Source organism: Aplidium turbinatum, chromosome 18, assembly GCF_918807975.1.
Source record: "Aplidium turbinatum chromosome 18, kaAplTurb1.1, whole genome shotgun sequence".
In the NCBI taxonomy this organism is placed as follows: Eukaryota; Metazoa; Chordata; class Ascidiacea; order Aplousobranchia; family Polyclinidae; genus Aplidium; species Aplidium turbinatum.
The window spans coordinates 19,492,246-19,513,653 of NC_137489.1; the positions used below are offsets into that span (position 1 = coordinate 19,492,246).

The 21,408-nt window shown below is 39.2% G+C and overlaps 1 protein-coding gene across 3 annotated transcripts in view; it reads left to right on the plus strand.

Moving 5' to 3' along the window:
* LOC145787594 (uncharacterized) overlaps positions 1 to 20,743 on the plus strand; it is a 37,428-nt gene extending 16,685 nt beyond the window's left edge. For 2 of the 3 annotated variants that reach the window (XM_082599364.1, XM_082599365.1), the window contains exons 7-16: positions 3,778 to 3,904; positions 4,748 to 4,864; positions 5,243 to 5,312; positions 5,841 to 5,939; positions 6,894 to 7,059; positions 8,532 to 8,711; positions 9,243 to 9,498; positions 10,647 to 10,723; positions 16,432 to 16,572; positions 20,326 to 20,743. In XM_082599364.1, the coding sequence (XP_082455490.1) occupies positions 3,778 to 3,904; positions 4,748 to 4,864; positions 5,243 to 5,312; positions 5,841 to 5,939; positions 6,894 to 7,059; positions 8,532 to 8,711; positions 9,243 to 9,498; positions 10,647 to 10,723; positions 16,432 to 16,572; positions 20,326 to 20,438 (1,346 nt within the window). In that variant the 3' untranslated portion in view covers positions 20,439 to 20,743. The remainder of the gene's footprint in view (positions 1 to 3,777; positions 3,905 to 4,747; positions 4,865 to 5,242; positions 5,313 to 5,840; positions 5,940 to 6,893; positions 7,060 to 8,531; positions 8,712 to 9,242; positions 9,499 to 10,646; positions 10,724 to 16,431; positions 16,573 to 20,325) is intronic. The other variant, XM_082599366.1, reaches the window with a different exon arrangement.
* The last annotated feature ends 665 nt before the right edge of the window (positions 20,744 to 21,408 follow it).

The window sequence follows — 21,408 nt, forward strand, 5'->3', positions numbered from 1 at the left end:
TGGTTTTAGGCATTCACTGCATTTAGTTTAACCTCTAGGTATCTTGTTGCGTGTTTTAATTCTGATTCTTGCTGCTTTACTCTATTCATTTTATCAGCATGTTTTTGTGTTGTGCCATCGTTGGTGAACAGGTTGTGTTAGCCTGTTTTAGCCACCTTGATAAAGTCAGTCGTGCTGACTGACGAAACGTCGGAAATACAAAAGCTAGTTATCATCTTTAACATCACGAGGTAACCTAGTAAATAGTCACCAGAAAAACGCAAATTAATTTTATTACCAAATGCCTGGTGAACAGTCTCTCTCTGTTTTTACTACCAAGATTAGAGATATGATAATGGCGCCGGATTTTGTAAATTGCCGGGGTAGCAAACTTTCTAGCCGACTGATTGATTACGTTCAAAATGCTGGCTCAGCACAATCATGCTACTTCTCAATTTTTGCTAGATTTACAAAGCAAGAGTTTACAAACGCCTCCACACTGTCATCGTCTGCAAGGTTTCCAGAAAGAACAGTTAACAGAATTTGTAGTTGAACACGAAACTTACCAACAGCCATGTGGCGTGCTTATACAACTACATGAACTGGGTTCACGGAATGAAGCAATAGATGTATGGTTTTCAAAGTAAAATAGGTTGAAAAGCTTTCCATGGCTCTCAAGTTGCACTGCGCTCGGTATTTAGTTACAGCATCTGCAGTGTCATTTTCAGTAACACTCTTTAGCCAATTCAGTAAATTCTCATATTCACGTAAAAAGGCATCGATTGCGCCAAGTTTCAAAACCCACCTAGTTGGGCACAATGGTCGTAGTGATGAGTGATGGCCACTTGCGTCATTGCTCAACTGAAAGTTACGGAATTGTGCCAATCGCTTTGGGGATGCAAGTACGAAATTCACAACACTTTGAAGTAGGCTACAGCCAGAGCATTTCTACCATTCTGACTATAGTTCAACACGTCCTGTACAATTAAATTTATCTGGTGTCCAGGGCAGTACACGTGCACCATAGAAGGATTGTCAAGCTTGAAACGTGCTTGTAGGCCATTGAAACGCCCATTCATATTAGCAGCTCCATCGTACGCTTGACCACGACAACGAGTTAAATCCAGACCAGCGGCAATTATGGTGGAACGTATAATCTGATGTAAGATGGCAGCATCTGTACGATCGGTTTGAACCATACCAAGTGGGCATTCTACAATGTTTAATTTGTTGTCAACATAACGAACACACAGATAGATTTGTTCCCTACAAGAAATGTCTTGCGTTTCATCAGCCATGATAGCAAACCAAAGGCAAGAACTAATTTTTGCAGCAACGTTGCGCAAGACATTTAACGAAACCAGTTCTAGCGTTTTATTTTGAATATCACGGCTTAACCAACGATAGCTTTTGCGCTCAAGCCACTGTTTTAAGTTATCGTCTTTTGAGGCAAGAATATGAAGCGTTTGCATTATATTTGAGTTTTCATCATCGTGACCACGCAATGCCAACTCTTGTCGAGCAAGAAAAAGTATTACTTTAAAAATCCACTCAATGACAGAGTGATTCCGTTTCATGTTTCTCAAAGTCGAATCAGATACAATTTTTGATGTTTCTGTGGCCTCTGCGTCTACCAGTCTAGCTTCACTGCATTCCCTGTGTGCGGTACTAATATCATGCTTTTTAATGCATCTTTCCCTTTTTTCCATTTGCTGAAACCTTCGATCCAAACCTACTGTTGTCCTAAAGACAAAAAGATTTTGTCCGTGACGAGACTTTGTTGTGATCCACAGCCCATTTGCGCAATGTGCAGTAAGCTATTCCTTTCACGGAGTCGAAGGTTATCCAAGGATATTCCTTTTCCCATGAACACTGGTACTTTCGACCTTTAGACTGAACATTCAACCCAATCTCTCCCACTTCGGACGAAGTGGTAGCTTTCTCAGTTTCCGTCTTTCTTCGCACACATCTTCACTTGGTTGATGTTCACTACTGACACTCCAAAGCAAAAACAAAGCAGAAGAAATCAAGAAAAACGTTTTTCAAACATTGTTACCATGTTTCAACGGCACCATGCCGGCGTTTATCAGCTACCGTACTTCTGTTATTTTTGTTATCTTTGGAGCAGCGCTCTTGTTGCAACAAGTAGATCTTTTAATTGAGATCGATCTGCAATAAAGGTCAAACTAACACAAGTCTGAACTTAGAAACATTTGATTTAGGATTTTTTTAAAAATAATTTGCGGGGGGGCAGCTACCCCGAGCTAAAATCACGGGGGGGGGGGGGCGCCGCTCCCCCCTCCGGAGTCGGCGTCTATGAATATGATAATAATTTAATTGGTCATGGTAGCAATTTCTATTTTCATTTTTTACACGAAAAATATATAAAAATTGTTTTCTGAGACTTAAAAAAAATAAGGATGATGGTTTCACTAATTCATTTGTTGCATTTTAATCTGAATGGACAGTTGGACACGTCTGCTAAGAAATCTTACTAATCAGTCTAGTAATTAAGTCTGGTAAACTCAAAGTGTAAGTCTGCTTTCCCGCAGTTAATCTCGTTACTAGCTATTTCAGGAACAACGGAGGAGGTCAGTTAGACTATTTTGATTTCAAAGATGACCGATTGGGTTTGAACGGGCAGTCAAAAACCGATTTTACCTTGGCGGTTTTCCGTATATAACATTCGAAGTTGTACCCATTATGCACTATACAGTGAACGCATTTGAACTATTCAAAAACGAATTAATTTTAGTAAGAAATTACCAAGTCTCTCGCGTCATTTATGTACTGAAGCATTCAGGTCTTCCGTCATTTATGTGATGCGGCCTCGGCTTGGCGTCATACCTGTTTGCGTCATTTTGACCGCGGCATTAAGTCGCGTACGCGAAATAGAAGGGTCATACAAGTTGTTACTTATCCCTGTAGGTTGTTATTTTGCAAGGATAAGCAAACAAATTTTATATCACCCCTTGTTACTTGCTAATTACCATAGAACAGGCATGTGCAAACTAGACCGTTGGCTTACCATCACTTTACATATTTTTCCTATCCATCGGTGACCGGCATTAATTTGACAGAACTTTGCTTTATTGCTTAACAAACAAGTGTAGCTTATGGAGTCACACATTCAACTCAATCATACAAAGAATTCTATAAATAGCTCTGAAAATCATCACGATTTCGTGCCTGAAATATTCCTTATTCACATATCTTGCCAATGTTAGACATGGCAGGACGTGGTGGAAGTTGACTACATATCTGTTTATCAGCATCTTAATTCCGGCATTAGGTTTTTGTAAACAGCTTCTTTGTGGGCTTTGGAGAAGACAAGTTTTTGCTTGGGTTTTTCAAATTTCGCTGGATACTTTTAATAGCCTGCACAATGCACATTGCTTCTATAGATGATATGCAATCATTTCCATGACAAGATGTTTTAACAGTAACGACTAAAATTTAAAGTCTGAAACTTAACTCTTTCTTAACAAGCAGGCTAAATCGATGAACAAAACGTGGGAAGTCGACGAAGTTATTTTGAAAATGTCCAAAGTGTGTCACAAACGCTTAAGATAATTTTTCATGCGCTTTAACACTTTTTTTTATATTAGAATTTGGTCATTCCAAGTTTTGTTTTCCTTTTTGTATTTTGGAATGTGGGAACTGGGCAGTTGTTGCTTTGTCCAACTCTAATCGTAGGAAAATGTCGTTTTGGTGAAAATGAGGAAACATGTTGGAGTAGGACAAATTGCATTTTCATCTTGTTGAAAACCAAAGTTTGATAAACCGTGCCTGACGTAGGTGTGTGGGTTCAGTGTGGTGAGAGAGCGTGCTTAAAGTGGAGGTATCTTCGCCATGTAGCCGATCCAAGTGTGCTGCCAAGTTTCTGGTGCTGTTCGATGAACAAGGAAGACAATACACAAAACAAGTTTGTAAAATTGTATTTTCATGCTTTACTAGCAGATCTTATAATTTACGGAAGGACATGTGTGAATGAAAGTTTTTTTAGAGCGTTGTTATCTGTATGCTAGAATAACTTGGTATAGAAATTGTTTCTATTTGAATAAGCTTAAGTGAAGATGATCTAGCTGCTAGGGGGACGTTCAAATATTACGTAACGCCTTCGGGGGGGAGGGGGGGTTATGCAAAGTGTTACGTTAGCGTCACATCGGGGGGGAGGGGGTTCAAGCAAAACGTTACGTAACGCTTTCGAGTACGGAATGGTAGTTTTTTGTGCTGAATTTGTAGTGAAAAAGCGTTACATGGGGGAGGGCGGAGGGGGGATTAAAAAAGCGTTACGTTGGCGTTACATGGGGGAGGGGGGGGTCAAAAATTCGGAAAAAAGCGTTACGTAATATTTGAACGTTCCCTAGCAGATCGAAATCGATTTTTAGCTATTTATGACTGAACTGACTCGTGTGAAAATAAATTTGTTTGTATTAGCTTATTCTGCCAATAAAAGATCCAATGCCGATGCAGCCAACCCTAAAACTAACCATAGGCTTGTGCTTTTCATTTATCGAAGGCACTTCACATCACACGGTTACATTACATTGGTCTTTTCCAACTTCGAGATGGCACGCACAAAATTTACCGTTATCTGAGTAACAACATTTACACTGGAAAGATAAATGATTGAGGATGAACTGACTCCAATCTATTTTTCTCAAATTCTAATACATTGCTCTTTAACAATCTCAACCTGTAGGTTACATGGATTGTGGTAAGCGGAAATGCGCAGAACAGATATTTGAGTCTTTTCTTATTGCAGTTGCAAGTCTCCTGAGATAGACTGGACATCGTGCTTGAGCAGTTCTCAGGACCACTTTGTGTACACTGAATATAATGCCGGGTCGATAGTCTGGGCAAGGATGGCTGGATACCCACCGTGAGTTAAAAATTACAATAGTCTATTCGTGTGCATGGAAAGGTCCATTGTAATAACCGTAATACTCCGCTTGAGAATTGGTATTGGGAGATGAAAGGCGTTATTGCATCAGTGGGTTTATTCATCAGGCAACACTAGTTGCGAATGCGGACAAGGATGAACATTGAACAATGCAAAGCTGCTTGAGTGCTCCGGCCTGAAATCGAAATGCTCTGCACAAGACCTGGCTGAGTTGAACGATAAAACAAGAGCTTGTGGTGATAATCATGTAATAGTAACATAAAGAAGGAAATCTTACTTTTGTAATTCAACCTGACGATAATCGTAAATCTTGTTTTTTTTGTAGTTTGTGGTCAACAATTCGTTTTAATTTTTTAGGTGGCCTGCCATGGTTGACAGCGATCCCGATATCAACCTGTTTTATGAGTATGATCACTGTGGCAAAGTGGTGAGTGCAATATCAACCTGCGTTCAATTTTAACCGTAAATTGAAAATTTAACCGCTTGGTAGTTCAAGGTTAGATAGATTTTGGTTGGATATTGTACCTTCGTTTCTGAAGGTGTTGCGACCGTGCGTTTTTTTTCAACTTAATAAATTATTTCGTTCCTAAACATATTTTTATCGTTCGCGTTTTGTTGCTTCTACCTTTTTAGATCTTTGCTGTGTTGACGTGTATTGCTTTCGCTTTGATGATCAGAAATGAAAACAAACAAACTGAACTGAGTAAAGATATCAGGCTTGCTTATGTCTTGATATATGCAGGAGAATATTATTTGCAGGAATAGCTCATCTATCAATAGTTAAAATACTACAAGGTGACAATTCGTATCTTCATTAAGTGTGCCCATGACCGTGCAAATTACTTTGATCGAATAGGGAAGTTTTGGAGAAGTGACAAATGTGCTGTGATATCAAATATCATGTGAGTAGGTGAATATCTTCAAGTTGCTACATCATAAACGTCTTCTATTGCAGTCGCACTACCATGTTGTCTTCCTTGATGACAATGTGAGTCGGGCCTGGGTCAGCTTTCGGTTCATCGAACCATACACGAAAGGACACTCTCATCATCCGGTTAGTCACTGTTGTTTTTTTGTAAACAACCCAACCATTTTTTTCCAAACAGTTCTTAGTCATGATCACGGCATTCACTCAACGATTTAAAGTCCCCTATTCTGCGAAGGGTTGGACGCCAACGAGTGTCTATTATGTCCTATAGCATTTCTCCATGCCACCCGGTCTTGCCAACCGCAGATCATTCCAGACCTTGTCGATGCAACGATCATATTATATTTTTGTAAATTATTTACCGCTGTCACTTCAAGTGATCGAATTTTGGGAATGAGTGGCTTGAACAGGTTTTTGAAAAGTGCCACAACCGTGGCCAACCAAGGATGATTGACTTCATCAGCGGCTTTCTTACTTAATACTCATTCAACAGATGTTTTGTTGAAGAGAATTTAAGTTTTGTTGTAGGAATTTTGTTGTTTTGTTGTAGGAATTTAAGTAGGAGTAGTGTTGTTGCAAGAATTAGCTACAGGAAAGAGCATATTCATTACTGTTATACATTGTCCCCTAAAAATTCACCAGTGATTGTATCGGGATAACTTTGGAATAAAAACTTAATTCCCTAATTTTGGTGAACCAGGAGTTCTCAAACCTGATGACTTGAGAGCTACACAGTTTATGATGCACAGACGATTTTATCACTGTGCCAATTGATTGTGATATGCAAATGTTGTATCTATTTTGAAATCCTGCTGAGACATTTTAAATGTTTTGTAAGATAACAAGGATGCAGACAAAGTTCAATGATCAAATCTTCTATGTGTTGTACAGCACTGTTGCTGTGTATTTGAGCTTCGAGTTACGTGGTAAAATAATCACCGGTCACTTTTAAGAATCCATGACTTAGACCAAATACGTCTATTTGCTAATATTGCTGCACCAGAGATACCGATACTTTTGTTGGTATAGTTTAAAAAAAAGGTTTTCGACCAGATACAGATAATAATAGTTGTATTACAGGATCTACATAAGAAGTGTAACTACAGAGCTGAATTGGCCTCAGCAATAAAGAGAGCTGATGCCGCCGTTCAACTTACACTTGAGGAAAGGCTTGAGACGTACAGCTTCGAGAAGCGTTATGTGGCTAGTAGAAAGCAAGAGGAGTGGACACCTAGACGATTGCCTCGTACGTTACGCCAAATACAGTAGTGTCGTTTTTAAGATAGATGGCCTAGCAGCTTACAGAGTTTCAGAATAGTGTCATTTGGTTTTGCTTTTTCGAAATGTATGCATAAGCACTGGCATAACGCAAGGACAGCGAGTTTGTACCACTTCTGGATGAGCAGTAACTTTCAACAGTAACTTTAGTTCAGAGGTAATGCTTGTAGTCTCAGTATTGTAAAATGTAATCTTTATCTGGTTTTCATATTCTCTTTAGAGGGAGTTCAAATTTGGATTTTTAAAACATTTCTTTAACGTTAACAATGCCTTTTTGCAACGATTGTAGTACCAATGGATCTAGCAGAGCAGGCCTCTAAGCTCCCGACTGCCATGGCCCCCTCTAAGTCGTTATATGTCCTCCGAAACTTCCGCGCTGGTAGGCCATGTTTGGTCGCCGGCTTCCGCAAGTCAACATTTCTCCACTCTGTTGGTATTGGTATTTTTTTCTCAACTCGTGTTTGTACGTGAAACTTTTTTCTCTTCACTTGCATTCGCAACCTTTTTCACAAAATTAAAGTCTCTCACGCGCCGACGAGAAATATTGCTGATGAAAGTATCGCAATAAGTCTGAGTGTTGATCTGTCAAAGTCAAAGACTAGCTCTACACTACTTGGGAAGCAGTATATTTTACAACTGCAAATAATATGTTTTTGAACCTTGTTTACGCATTTTTAAAAACACGAATTTTTGACGAATTTTTTATTGTGGCTACTGCTGTCGAGAGTCAAAATTTGGCTGCTGGAAAAAAAGCTCTTGTATGCCATGCTTGGCCGTCGGAAAAATAAAAAAGCTGAGAGGCCTCGAAAGTTATTAAAACTCAGGCAATACTACTAATTCTTTTTAATCATATCTGATAAAAATATTGAACCTACATAAACTGCAAAACATCTTTGCTGTTGTGGTTCCTGCGAGCTTTACGTACATCCTTGCTGCGTTCTTTGACGTCACTCATCATTGGTTCTGGAATCTGTTATCCTGCAGTCTCTTCATAGTTTATTCCGTCGCATTCTTGCGATTGTGTCACATATACATAGTTTTGCGTCCGTCTACGCTGCTAGTTTGTTACTGCCGCTAATCGATGTGCTGTGGCCACTGGCCACACGTCTTAAATCAAGACGAGTATCGATATATACCAGAGAGTATACTTTAGCGTATCTAGATGGCAGTATGATCATACAACAGTATATTAGTATACTATGGGGGGTTAAGGGTGCTCTTTGTAATGGAACAACAATAATAATAAAAAAATGTTCTCACAAGTAATAACTTGTGAGTGCGAGTAATAACATAGTAAAGAATGAAAAAGGTTTTAACTTTCGAATATTTTGTTTTGATTTGCTATGGCAAATTTGTATTGTCAAAACATAGCTTCCGCAAAAGTTTTGGGTCAATATTTACTTTGTTATGACATCATCAGCTTATTTATTTACTAAACAGACAAAAAGACGAAAAAAGAAGTTCCGGATAAGGATCAGCAGGTGGTGCCAGTGCAGCCCCCCTGTTCCAACCAGGGGGAGAAAAGGGAATCACTTGGTGATAACGTGGAGGGCGCCAGTGACGGAGAAAACGATTCATCTAAACCCAACAAATTCCCGGACACAAGCCCATTGAAATCAAGTAAACTATAGATTTGTTTATTGCTAACGATGTGGATCGAACCATCATATCTCCAACTTGTTAAAGATTTCCTCACAGACGTGTCCGATACGGGCTGGCCGCATTGTTCCTACATTAACGATTCGTTCAAACGATAAGTTACGTGGCATGCGCTATTTCGGTTGAATTTCGTAGCTAGATCTATTATAACCGTAGCTAGATCTATAGATCTAGCTAGATCTATAGATCTATTATAACTAGATCTATTATAACCCAGAAGAGGACTGCGAACAATGAAGTCATAAGTAACAAAGAAAATCAGACAATTTTTTCTTTTCCATGTCTAGTAGGAAAACTCTATGTAGCTTCCCTTTAATTTATTCTGAAGCAATCACTGCTTATTATTAGCCTACTTTGCAATGCACTAAATTTCAATAACACGTTTTGTGAATGTAATCAATTACTATGTACCATGCAGTCTACCCTACGCCTGGTTGTCAAAAGTTTTGTGTCATAAAACGTATTTTTGTGCTAATGAAGTTAAGTTTTTAGAATTGCAAGGAGCAAAATCGAAACCCAACAGAAAGATGACTGTTGGGAGCCAATTGTCGAGAGTTGTAGCCAAAGCGAGGGCGTCGGTCATACCTTCGTTTAAAGCACCTTGTCGGAAAGATACCGCCCCGAAACCTGGTGAGGCTGCCCCTGCGATCGTCCCCACCTCTCCTCAGCCTGCAGTAGATGGTCAGGCGCTTCCGGTAAATGAAAAGATGACCTTTGACCCGGATATTTACACAATGGAGATAGACGAGTAAGCGACAAAGTAGATTTATCGAAAAATATCAGATTATGTAGAAATCAAAGTTTAAAATCGTTCACTCCTTGTTTTCGATGTAAGGGGTTTATGTCTTTCTGCAAACCGCACTTTGCTCGACTTAACTCTACAAAACCAAGTAAAAGAAGAAGCCAATTGGGGTATCAAAAATCAACCGATATTTCCATCTCCGATTGCCGTACTCCAGGAGGATAAAGAAACTTGTTTATTGTCGATTACACCATTTGTTTGACGCCATCCTGTCACGTGACTATGATTTGCACATTCGCTTCATTCCGGCCCCTCATCGCAAAATGAAGTAAAACAAAAATAGTGCAAATCATAGTCACGTGACAAAATGACGACAACTAATGTACGCGTAGCGGTTGAGTCGGGTCTGGTTAGATTGTCAGGAACACAACGTATACTTCTTATATCAATCATCCACAACGACTCTCCTAACTTCACTTTTTTGTGGATTGTAGATCATTCGTTCAATCTCACGAGAACTATGTTTCTTTCATCTGATACAAAAAAGTTTCACTCTATATTCTTGGACATTGGCCAACAGCAACGGTTGACCCACAACTGAAACAAAGGGCATTTATAAACAATAAACATTGAAATAAAACAACATATGTACAAGATTTATACGAATCACTATCCCACTACGTATTGTGATTTATTCACGAATGCTTCATCATTCATCAGCACAACACAAATTATCAAATAAGCAGTGCTCAGCTATTTTACAAATAGATCAAATATGAACTTTGGCAAAAAATTCATGCAGGTATTGAGACCATTGATCTGGTCAGAGATTCCAACCAACTTGAAAAACCTATCATTTCATTGTTTTAAAGAAGAGATTAAAATAATACAAAGCTTATTATACAAAACTACAGTGCATCGTAAGTGATATGTTATGGAAATCTACTTTCCAGTTTCACATTCAACAAGAAATGTTTAGTCGGAAATTTCAGTTATCTCTGCTTGTTTCTTGTAATTTTGTGTTAAAGTTATCTTAAACATGTTGTTCTCATTTTTGGTGTATATTTTGAATCGTATTTTTCGTTTTTATTTTAACTTATTATAAATTGTATGGTGGGAATTTACTGGTAGACATAATGGTCGTATCTTTGTAGGCTTGAAAAGAAAGGAGAGACGGCGTCAACATGTGATGACCTTACAAAGCTCAGCGATGATGAAGATATGAAACCGGGTTGGTGGCGCCATCTTGTGTTTATTTGTTACGATTTTGATTTTGTTTGTTTTTCCAGTCCAATGGTTGAAGGGTTGAGACAATGGTGTTGAAGTTGATTAGAATAACTTGAGATAGAAATTCTTTCTTTTTGATATTTTCCACGACTTCGTTACCTTGCTTGTTTCATGGAGACACTCTAGGAAAGTGACGCCTACTTTATTAAGCTTTTATCCACAATCGTCGTATACAGCAGTTTATTGTTTTACCATAATGTGGATATATGATTATAGTCCGGGGCTGGTGAGGTTGACCTGTACTGAAATACTGAGTGGAAATTTTTTGTAGAAATAGTTAGAGGGACCCTATAGGAACAATTTTAGAGATGTTGCCACATTTCAAACCCTGGGCAACATCCCGATTTCGTGCGGTTTCCAAAATCCGGAAAATTTGCGAAGACAATATTTGGAAAAAATCTCAATTGGTCCAAACATAGGCATGTTATATATCATTTTAAAGGATTTTTTGTCCAGATTAATAATATTGAGAACATGAAGACATGATATTGCATTGTGAAGTTCATTCTAAACTGCTAATATGGCATGTCTTCATCACCCTTGTTTGGAATATTTGCATTGAGTTTGTTTTCTCATTTTATTTCTTTTTGTTTTTTCAGAAAACAAAAAAGTAATTTGTCTAAATAATAATGTGCAGAGTATGGAATCCCTTTGTATGTTTCAAAGTATATTGGATTGTTCTGATACGCATAAGCTAATGGAGGCACAATTGACATTGACACGTAAAGAAAAAGTAAAACAATGCAGCGAAAGAAGAGGTGATCACTTTCATGAAACATTGGATTCATCAAAACTGTTATCTTACTTATACATCAAACAATCATATCGGGAGATATCTGAAAAGGAAGAACAAAAATCAAGAAACGTCATTTGTGAAACGTAGCAAACGATCTTCAAGTACATTTTTTTGATTTCAAGAAAAATTGTCTAATGTTTGGGAAAGCATGTGACATTGAGAAGGATAAAAAGCATCCAGAAAGATGGGAAAAGAAGAAAAGCTTCTTGTGCAGAACTGCCCATCGTGGAAAGGGAAAGCTATCATTTAAAGACGTACTTCTTCAAGTATGCTTAATTGCATTTGAATTTTGTGTTGTCTGGAAAACGTTTTGTCGAGTTACCAAACAAATCTTGCTTTATACAAAGTCAATGAATTCCGAGTGTACTTTTTTTAATTCTTTGGGATTTGGCCATGGTTCAATTAGAGATTAAAGAGTAGTATTTAGAGATTAGTATTAGATATTTGCATATTTAAAATTGGATAATATTTGTTTTAGCAATGTTTGGAACGTGGTGATGCAAATGGAGATTTAGTTAGAATCAGAATAGAAGGTGCATGTAGCGACTTGTATGCAGCATAGGCAAGGTATTAGTGTTACTATTATTAGTATATATTTTTGAAATATAGTGATATCTACCAGCGTACAGCCTTTTTTTGGTAGGTAGCACAGTGATCTTCTCTGAACTTTGTTTTTTGTGTGTGTGGTGCAATATTCTTTCTTTATAACATAAAGCAACTGTCTTTAATTGCCCATTGTTTTGTTTATGTCATTTATACAGGTAGGCTACCATGAAAAATGTTAGAAGTTATTTCAGAACCACAAAGAGATCGCATCAGCAAAGCGTGATAATTCTATCAATTCACCAGAGATCTCTGCTTGCAAGTACGTTTCGAGGTCAATTATTAACCTTCCAGACAAATCATGGTCATCTTTGGAGCTTCACGAAATGTATAGGGCCCAAGGAGGGATAGAAGGAAATCGATCAAGATTTATCACTAAATTGAAGGATCACATGAATGAAGAAATCTATGTCTTTTCTTGTCCAGGAGTAGCAAGCATTATGATGTTGAAGCGAAAAGCGTCCCATTTGGTAAAGGCTGTTTCTGAAACCGACAACGATGACGCTGATTCGTCAATGAGTATCCTTTCAAAGAAAATAAAGGAAGAGATTCGTAAGCTGCCACATTCCAAGAATGAATACAGTGTTATTGAACCCGAAAATCTCATAGATGAATGCAGCGAGACTCTGATGACTTTCTTGTCAAATATATCTCCGCCTTTCGAAAGACGTTTACCTGCTGCTATGATTGGACATATTGACCGCTGTGGTAACAAACCGTTTCACAAAATTACAATTGGCACTTTCACTTCTAGCAAATGACAGGAAACTGATTGAACACTTGCATGAGTACGGGATCACATCTACATATCAAGAATTCCGAAGATTCAAAATATCGGCAGCAGCATCAAGTGACAACAACGATAATGAAATTAGGTCGAGAGATGGTCTTATCCAAATAATTGCAGACAACTTCGATGCACATATTCATTCCCAAAATGGCTTAAAACAAACGCACAATATGGCAACAATCGTAACCAACACCAAAATCTGAACCGTCGAAGACACCCATTCCGAGACTGAAACAAGGGAACTTAAAAAGTGTTGAACTGAAAGAAACTGAAATGAAGTATTTCAAGGGGCAAAAGAACCCCCCTATGCCAGAATCATTTTGCAAATACCAAATACTGCCACTGAAGATATTGTGTCATCAAGCTTTGAGTTTGAATAGAAGTAGATGCAACGATCTTTCATAAGAAGTATCATGCATCAGAGTTATCTTCTGACTTCAATGGATATAATTGCAGGCAGCTGCGAGAATCTGGCATCTCGTTGAAACCAAAATCCAAGGTAACTTTCTTACCACTCATCGATAAAACACCATCTGATCCCTCAACAATTTTGACTGTGATGCATGAGGCTGAAAGAATCACTGTTCAATCAGGGCAAGGATTAACTGTTTTCACATTGGATCACAGCAACTTTACAAAGTAGCTTTAGATGTTATCTGGTCTGATGTTTTACGATGGAACCACATAATTCCAAGACTTGGTGGTATGCACTGGTTAATGAGTTTCATAGGATGTGTCGGAGTTCTAATGGAAAACAGTGGTCTTGTCCCTTGGTTACAATCTGCTTTTGCAAGTGTACCGAAAATGATGACTGGTAAAAAGTTCCCTACGAACATGCGCGCACTACGTTTTTCTGTCATGGAATAATTGCTTAAGAGTTTCATAGATGATGTATACTCCTTTGAAGATTTGGAGAAAAGAATGTTTTTAGCACAGAAGAGTATGATTGCTGAGCATTGGATTAACAATCTGATACGGCCAGTTCTGCTTATGATGTTGTTTGTACGAGCAGAACGAGAAGGAGAATTTCCCCTACATCTTTAATTCTTTATGCATGCCACCAAATGATTCCTTACTTCTTTGCTGCTGGACATATCAATTATGCAAGGTTTGGGTTATGTTATCTGCTGACAATGTCAAGGTTACCACCAACAATCCTCGACCAGTTTTTGAAAGGAGAACATGTTCTGCGCCAAAGAGAAGGCACATGGAATGGTATTTGGTCTGACATGATGATTGAAACCTCCTACATGAAGTTCGGCAAAGGTCATAATGGAATCATCGGAAAGACAACAAAGCCAAGAACCTTGCAAATCTGGGCCAAAAGTCAACACTCATGCAATGAAGTACTCCAATCTTTGGATGCCATCAGAGAGAATCAAGAATGTACAATGCCAACCCACAAGGAAGAAAAAGAAGGAAGGATGAAAGCAGATCTTACAGACAAGGTAAAGCTCCAAAACTTTCTTGAAACATGCCTCCATCCTCTCGATTTTTCATACCATCCAGAAAGTGCTCTTTGCAACATTTATACTGGTCAGCTGTCTGGTACTAAAGTAAATGTCAATAAATGTCGGCAGGAGTGGCCGAGTGGTTAGCGCGTTGGGCTCGCAGTCGAGAGCCTGCGTGTTCGACTCCAGCCACCCGCACTTGCTGTTGTTTCTCTGGGCAAGAAACTTTACGATAATTGCCTCTACCCAGTGATCGATTTCGAGTAATGGGTAGTACCAAATTTAAGTAATAAATAGAGTAGACAACCGGAAACAGACATTGCAGTCGGCTGCAGCGTGGGTCAGGTGTACGTCGGAAGGCGTACACCGATGCATAGCGCTCAAGTCCGCTTTCCCACAATGCAGGATAAAGATAATAAAACAAACAAATAAAACAAACAAACAAAATCGGTGGAGATTGGTAAAAAACAAATGGCTTCATTCCAGAAATCATTACCTGATGGTTTTCGATCGATAGTCACGTCACATGATACACAAATTCATTGTTTTACCCTTCAGTTTGGCTGCTCCATCCATTTTTAGAAGAATGAATTGACTGCCATGTTGAGTGGTAAAAAGACAAGGATTATCATGAGCATGAAAAACTCTAAGACAAACTCTTTTCTTTTTTCAGCTTCGAAATGTAACACAAAAGCATGTTCCTGTTCGAAATCGAAAATTAGCTGTACCGATTTTTGTACATGCAGCGATTGCGAAAATGAATGGAATGTTGGCAATAGTCCGAGTGAGAGTGACAGTGACAAAGAACTTTTATCTGCTAAAGAATGACTATGTATTTTATTAAATAAAAAGAAGAGTTCAGCAGTTTTTCAAAATAATGCTTCTCCAAATCCCTCTTTTTCTTACGATTTTTTATAAAAAAAAATCGAGAATTGTTAATTTAAATAACTTAAATTCAAAGTGATTAGAACTTTTAAGACTTCAATATTATTAATCTGGACAAAAAATCCTTTAAAATGATATATAACATGCCTATGTTTGGACCAATTGAGATTTTTTCTAAATTTTGTCTTGGCAGATTTTTCCGATTTTACTGACTTTGGAAACCGAACGAAATCGGGATGTTGCCCAGGGTTTGGAAGGTGGCAACATCTCTAAAGTTGTTCCTATAGGACCCCTCTAAGTATTTCTACAAAAAAGTTCCACTCAGTATTCCAGTATAGGTTGACTTTAAAAACCCACTTTCAGCCCCGGACTATTATTTTATTACTTGGATTGGTTTCCCAATCCAGTCAAATAGATAAAGGCGAAGGTTGCTTGTACAGTGTGTACAGTGTACACACTGTAAATTGTTATCAAAGTTTTGCCCTAGATTAGTTCGGGGTTTACTGGCGGGCGCACGCGGTTGCTTGCCTGTGAGCATAGGGTTGTTTTAACTTTGTAAATGGTGTGTGAACACTAATGTACGTTACACCACTATTGTTTTTCGTGAGTTACGATAGAAACGTTTTTCTAGTGTTTTTAACAAGGTTTTGTTTTATGGTTTCTAATATCTTTGTAACTGGAGCCTATTTTTCACTGGTTTGTCTGCAGGCCACTATTGTTACTTGCATTGCAATGTGTCAAAATTTCACTGGTGAAACTTTAATAGAAAGATATCAATTTTGAATCGATGCGACAACAATGCGCTTGCGTTTATAGGCTTCGTTTATAAGGTATTGCTAAAAAAAAAGTCAAAAGAGTTGCGAAAAGAGCTTGGCATGGCAGTGGCGTTGTTTGATTAATTGCTTTTGTTATTGCGGTATTCTAAGACAAATATTAACAACATATAGCGCTGGATACTGGGTACAAAATATATTTTTTAGCATAAGCCCCCCCCCCCTCTTCTAAAGATTTATTACTGCGGCCCGCCACAGGTTGCTTTAGTGTCAAGGTAACCCGCATGCAAAATGGTTGATTAGTGAGTGAGCTCAGATTGTGGTGATGGTAATAAACTTGATGGTTGCCAACAGAGACTGACAGAGAGGAACCACTAGATTTAAGCTTGAAGTACAACACTGCAGAGGAGGAACATAATCGCATGTCGCCTGTCCTCAACAATGATCTCATCGAGAGGGACTTCTGGGACGCACCCGAAGAAAAAACTGACTTCGGTAAAGTAATGTTGTTTATTCCTAATCTAGTGGTACATCGTACTTCACTGAAATCGATTATGTTGAAGGTAAAGCAGAAGAGGGACAGAGTTAAGTGCAATCGTGGCCACGAGTGCAACCAACCAATCAATTAATGAAGAAAGCTCTCAGCGATTCGTATCCAGTTCTCCGTAACAATCCCATTGTGATAGTTCTTCAGTGGGCAAATTTCAGGGAATGCGAAATGCTATATGGAAGAAAAATTTTGCTAAAAATAAAGGAAAAAGTCTATCGGAGTTGTGTGCGGCCTGCAATATTGTACGGCAGGGAGACATGGATACTAAGAGACTTGCAATTCTAAGAACGGAAAAGGCAATGCGGAGACGTGCAATAAAGAACAGGTAAAGAATGAAACAGACAAAGTCTAAACTAAGGAAGCAGATGCGAAGATAAGGAAGGAAGCTAAGGAAGATAAGGAAGCAGACGGGTGAAGATAAAGGATTGGATTAAGATAATCGCTGCAAGGAAAGAATCAGCCACCTCCACTTGCGGGCACAAAACCGAGTTTCGATGATGATAAACACAACGGCGCCGCTTTTTCTTTTGGCAACTTTCTTTTATAGAATTTTTCCATTGCATTTGCTTACACAACATCATTTTGTTGAATGTTATCTCTGCTTCCATGCGATCTTAACTGGCACAGAATATGTGTGGGTAGATGGTATTTTATGTGTGTGGTATTTACTGTTGATAAGTTGGCGAAAGCGAATGGAGTAAGGTGGTATGGGCATGTTTTGAGAAGGGATGAAGATAATGTTTTGAGAAGAGCGCTGGAGTTGCGAGTGGAGGGTCGTAGAAAACAAGGAAGACCCAAGAAAACGTGGAAAAGGCAAGTTGAGGAAGAAAGCAGCAATGTGGGCTTAACAAGAGAGGACGCGTTAGACAGATCGATGTGGAGGCAGGGTGTGAAGGCGATTGCGGCATTTGGAGGTGAATCCGGCCACCCTCGGTAACGGGGACATCACCGGATTAAAACTGGACTACTACTACTACTACTAGAGCTCGACCGATATATCGGTCAGCCGATATTTATCGGCCGATATCAAAGGTAGCCGATATATTGTATCGGCTATTTCGTGCCGATAAACATCTGCCAGCAAAAGCACACCCAGAGCCAGTCATACATGCCTTTAGAAGTCAAACACACCGACAACAACCTCATCTAATGCTGCCAGTGCTAGCTCATTGAAAAACATGTTTGCTGCTATGCTTGAATCCTGTCAAGCATCGCAAACCGAAGGTGGAAGTATTTGCGAACTTGACCACTGACCAGTACTTACAGGAACCTGTATGCGACCGAAAACGAACCGACCCAATAGTTTAGTGGGCAAACAATGGCACCAGATTCTCTAAGCTTGCAAGAAAACATCACTGAACAGTGAACAGCCCATACTTCTGTACCCAGCGAAGGAGTGTTCAGCACTGTGGACTGATTTACGATAAAAGATGTTTTCTGTGCATGAATGCTGAGAAACTATGTTTTTGAACTACAATTTGAAACTGTTGAACTTTGATTATTGAATTGAACGCAAAACAGTATTGCATTTGGTTGTTTCTTTTTTTTGTGATTATTGTTAAGAATCTAAATCTTCAACCACCGGGCGTAAGCCTGGATACGACAAACCAAAAGTGTTAAGAATGATTTTTCTATTACAGCAACCAATGCATAAACTTTCTTGGACTGGCTTGTTGCTTATTAACTTTGTTGGTAACAAATTTTTCGCAGTTGATATAGGCTATATCGGTTGACACATATGGGTATCGGCTTAAAAATTACATAAATATCGGCATCGGCCTGAAAAAGTGATATCGGTGGAGCTCTATGTGTGGGGCAGATGTCTTTGTGAAGCACCCAAAACCGACCCTTCTGCGCACTTTGACACTAATTTTGTCGATCTATGACAAGTGGTTCTGGAGATACGGCCAAATTTCGAGATTTTGAGGCCCAAAAATTTCAAACCTCGTGGACCACCTCAATATGACGTCATAATTGAAAAAAATTTGGGATGTAAACTTTTTACCCCAAATACCACCAGATGGGACCCCAGGCATTTTGAATTTCAAAAATGGTGAAAAAATGAAACACCCTACTCTACATACAAGTACATGGAACTACCAGGACTAAGCTCTCAAAGAAACTTTTTCAGTCCCAGGATAAAAATTAGAAATAAAATCAACCAATCACATTGTGACATGTCACTGATGCCCTGACGGAGAGTGTGACGTCGCAGCAAGTAACTCTTCAGTCTTCATCCCGTCGCATTGCGTTGGGCTCGCAGTCGAGAGCCTGCATGTTCAACTCCAGCCAACCGCACTTGCTGTTGTTTCTCTGGGCAAGAAACTTAACGATAATTGCCTCTACCTAGTGATCAATTTCGAGTAATGGGTAGTACCAAATTTAAGTCATAAGTAGAGTAGACAACCGGAAACAGACATTGCCGTCGGCTGCAGCGTGGGTCAGGTGCAGTGACGATCGGTGAGGGAAAGCAAGGAAAGCAGTGCTTACCTTAGCAAAAACTATGCAAAATATAATGACTCAATTCTAGGTTTAACTTCTTATTATTTTTATCACGTCTATTTTAACTTGAAAATTACTGTTTTCGTGGCTAGAATTACTCGTAACGCTTGTGAGTAGTCTAAGACCTCACCAAACCGCATGTCTTGCCTATAAATGCCAATTAACGTAAACGCTTCTGTCAGAAACAACCACTGAGGCTCCAGGTAAGCAACTATCAAAATTGCTTACCCAAGTTCAAAAAACGCCTTCGTTTTAACCAATCCTTACTCGTATTGCAAAACGTCACCAGCTGCTTAGCCAATCAGATAGGTTAGACTTGCTTTAAGGTTAGTCTTGCTTTCCCAGTGACGTCAATGCATACATTTGCTAGAGCGACTAGACTAACTCGTCAGAATGATCTCTCGTCACGGTACACGCACAGCATCATAATTGCTGTTTTTTGATGTCTCCTCGCCATGTACTTTAGCCTACTAGCTTTCCTAGTCATGCCTTTGCCCTTTTTACAGCGTTGATATAACGTTACTTCGCCAATGAACGTTCAGGTGCGGGTGCAATATTTAGTTCGTTAAGCTTCTATACGCAGGAGGCAAACTTATCCAGCTTTTTGTACAAATTGCTTGTTGTAATGTTTAGGCCTACGTGTTAATTTTTGTAGTGTAGGCCTAACTGAATATCTGAGAATGAACATTCATGACGAATTAAACATTTAGACAACTATTATTCCATGTCTAACACAGGATTTTAGTCCTGCAACGTTAAAATTAAGATTGTTCATGACTTCTAAACATTAAATGGATGTATGATCACCACATAGGCGAAGCACAATTTGACAGATTTTTATTTTTGATTTGTTTTGGAAATGCTCTCAGAGCGCACCAAATTGGAAGTGTTTTTCAAAAATTTCTGGGGGAGGCCCCCCAGACCCCCCGCTGGAAGTGTTGCCTTCGGCAACACGCCTTCGGGCTTCGCCCGACGGTTACGCCCTTCGTGCCTACTACCTTGCTGCAGCATATTTCCAAGTTGCTTTCCCAACGGTTTAAGCCACCGAACGTCACTGGTCAGGTGTATGTCGGAAGGCGTACACCGATGCATAGCGCTCAAGTCCGCTTTCCCGCAATGCAGGATAAAGATAAACAAACAAACAAAAAAAAACAAACAATCTGTCTAGTTTTAACTCCGAGCAATACTTCTGCCAGGTGTCCTGGAGGAGTCCATCAATGACCTGCAGGAAAAGATGTTGAACGGCTGGGAGGACGACAAACTGAAGCAGCTGGATGAATTGATGCCCGTCATTACCGATAACTTGTAATCTCGCCACCACTGTGCGTTATACCACCATCGATGACGTCAGAATGACGAAAGTCGTGCGTGTGGTTTTTGGATTGTTGCAGTGAGCGTCTTCAACATGCGACGACGTTTCCACGTCAAAAATCAAGTTTTCTTGAGTTATATTTTATTTTTTTGTTTTTCTAGATGTTTTTGTACATTTTTAGAGTTTATTTATGTTGGAAAGAAGGTTTGCCACCACAACTGGCTTGTGTCGTTTGCTTTATTCAACTTTGTTATTTCTGACCTCTAGTTTTTGCTGCAGAATAAACGAAAAGCTGTTTGTTGAACCAACGCGATAGTTGTTATTTGAAGGGGGCTATGCAGGGATTCTCCCTGGGGCTATGAAAGACATTATTAGTCTAAGACCGCTTGAACTGAGGCGAGTTTATAACCGCATCCATATAGCTTAGTTGGTCAAGCGCCTGACTTCATAAACAAAGAAACAGCAAGATCAAGCGTCGCTAGTTCGATTCTAGGGGTATGCGCTTGAGCAATGCATTTCAAAGATTGCTCTCTATTCTACGGTAGGCTAATGGATGGAATTACCTAATGGATGGAATTGGAATAATTCACAGGAAATCGGATACTGCGGGCCTGCGTCACTGGTTTAAAGCCACTACAAGTAAGTTATGCGAGACTGCCAGGAAGAGAAGGTTTTCTCAATCCGAAGATATAGATTTTCATAATCAATCTCTAATTGACTGTTAGCTTTGAAAAGTCAAATAACATATTTCATAACGAAGGAGTAGCTTCACCTGTTCCTAGTTGTTGCACACTGAAAGCTTTCACTTCTATCAAATAGATACGGCCCGCGCATCTATACGGCCATCTCATAATAATAATCATGCTCTTATTTGCGATCACAGATGCGATACAACAGACGACAGGAAGCAGTGAAGTGACATTAGTCTTTGAGTCAGCTGCTCCCTTTATTTCGGCTTGCGCTTCCT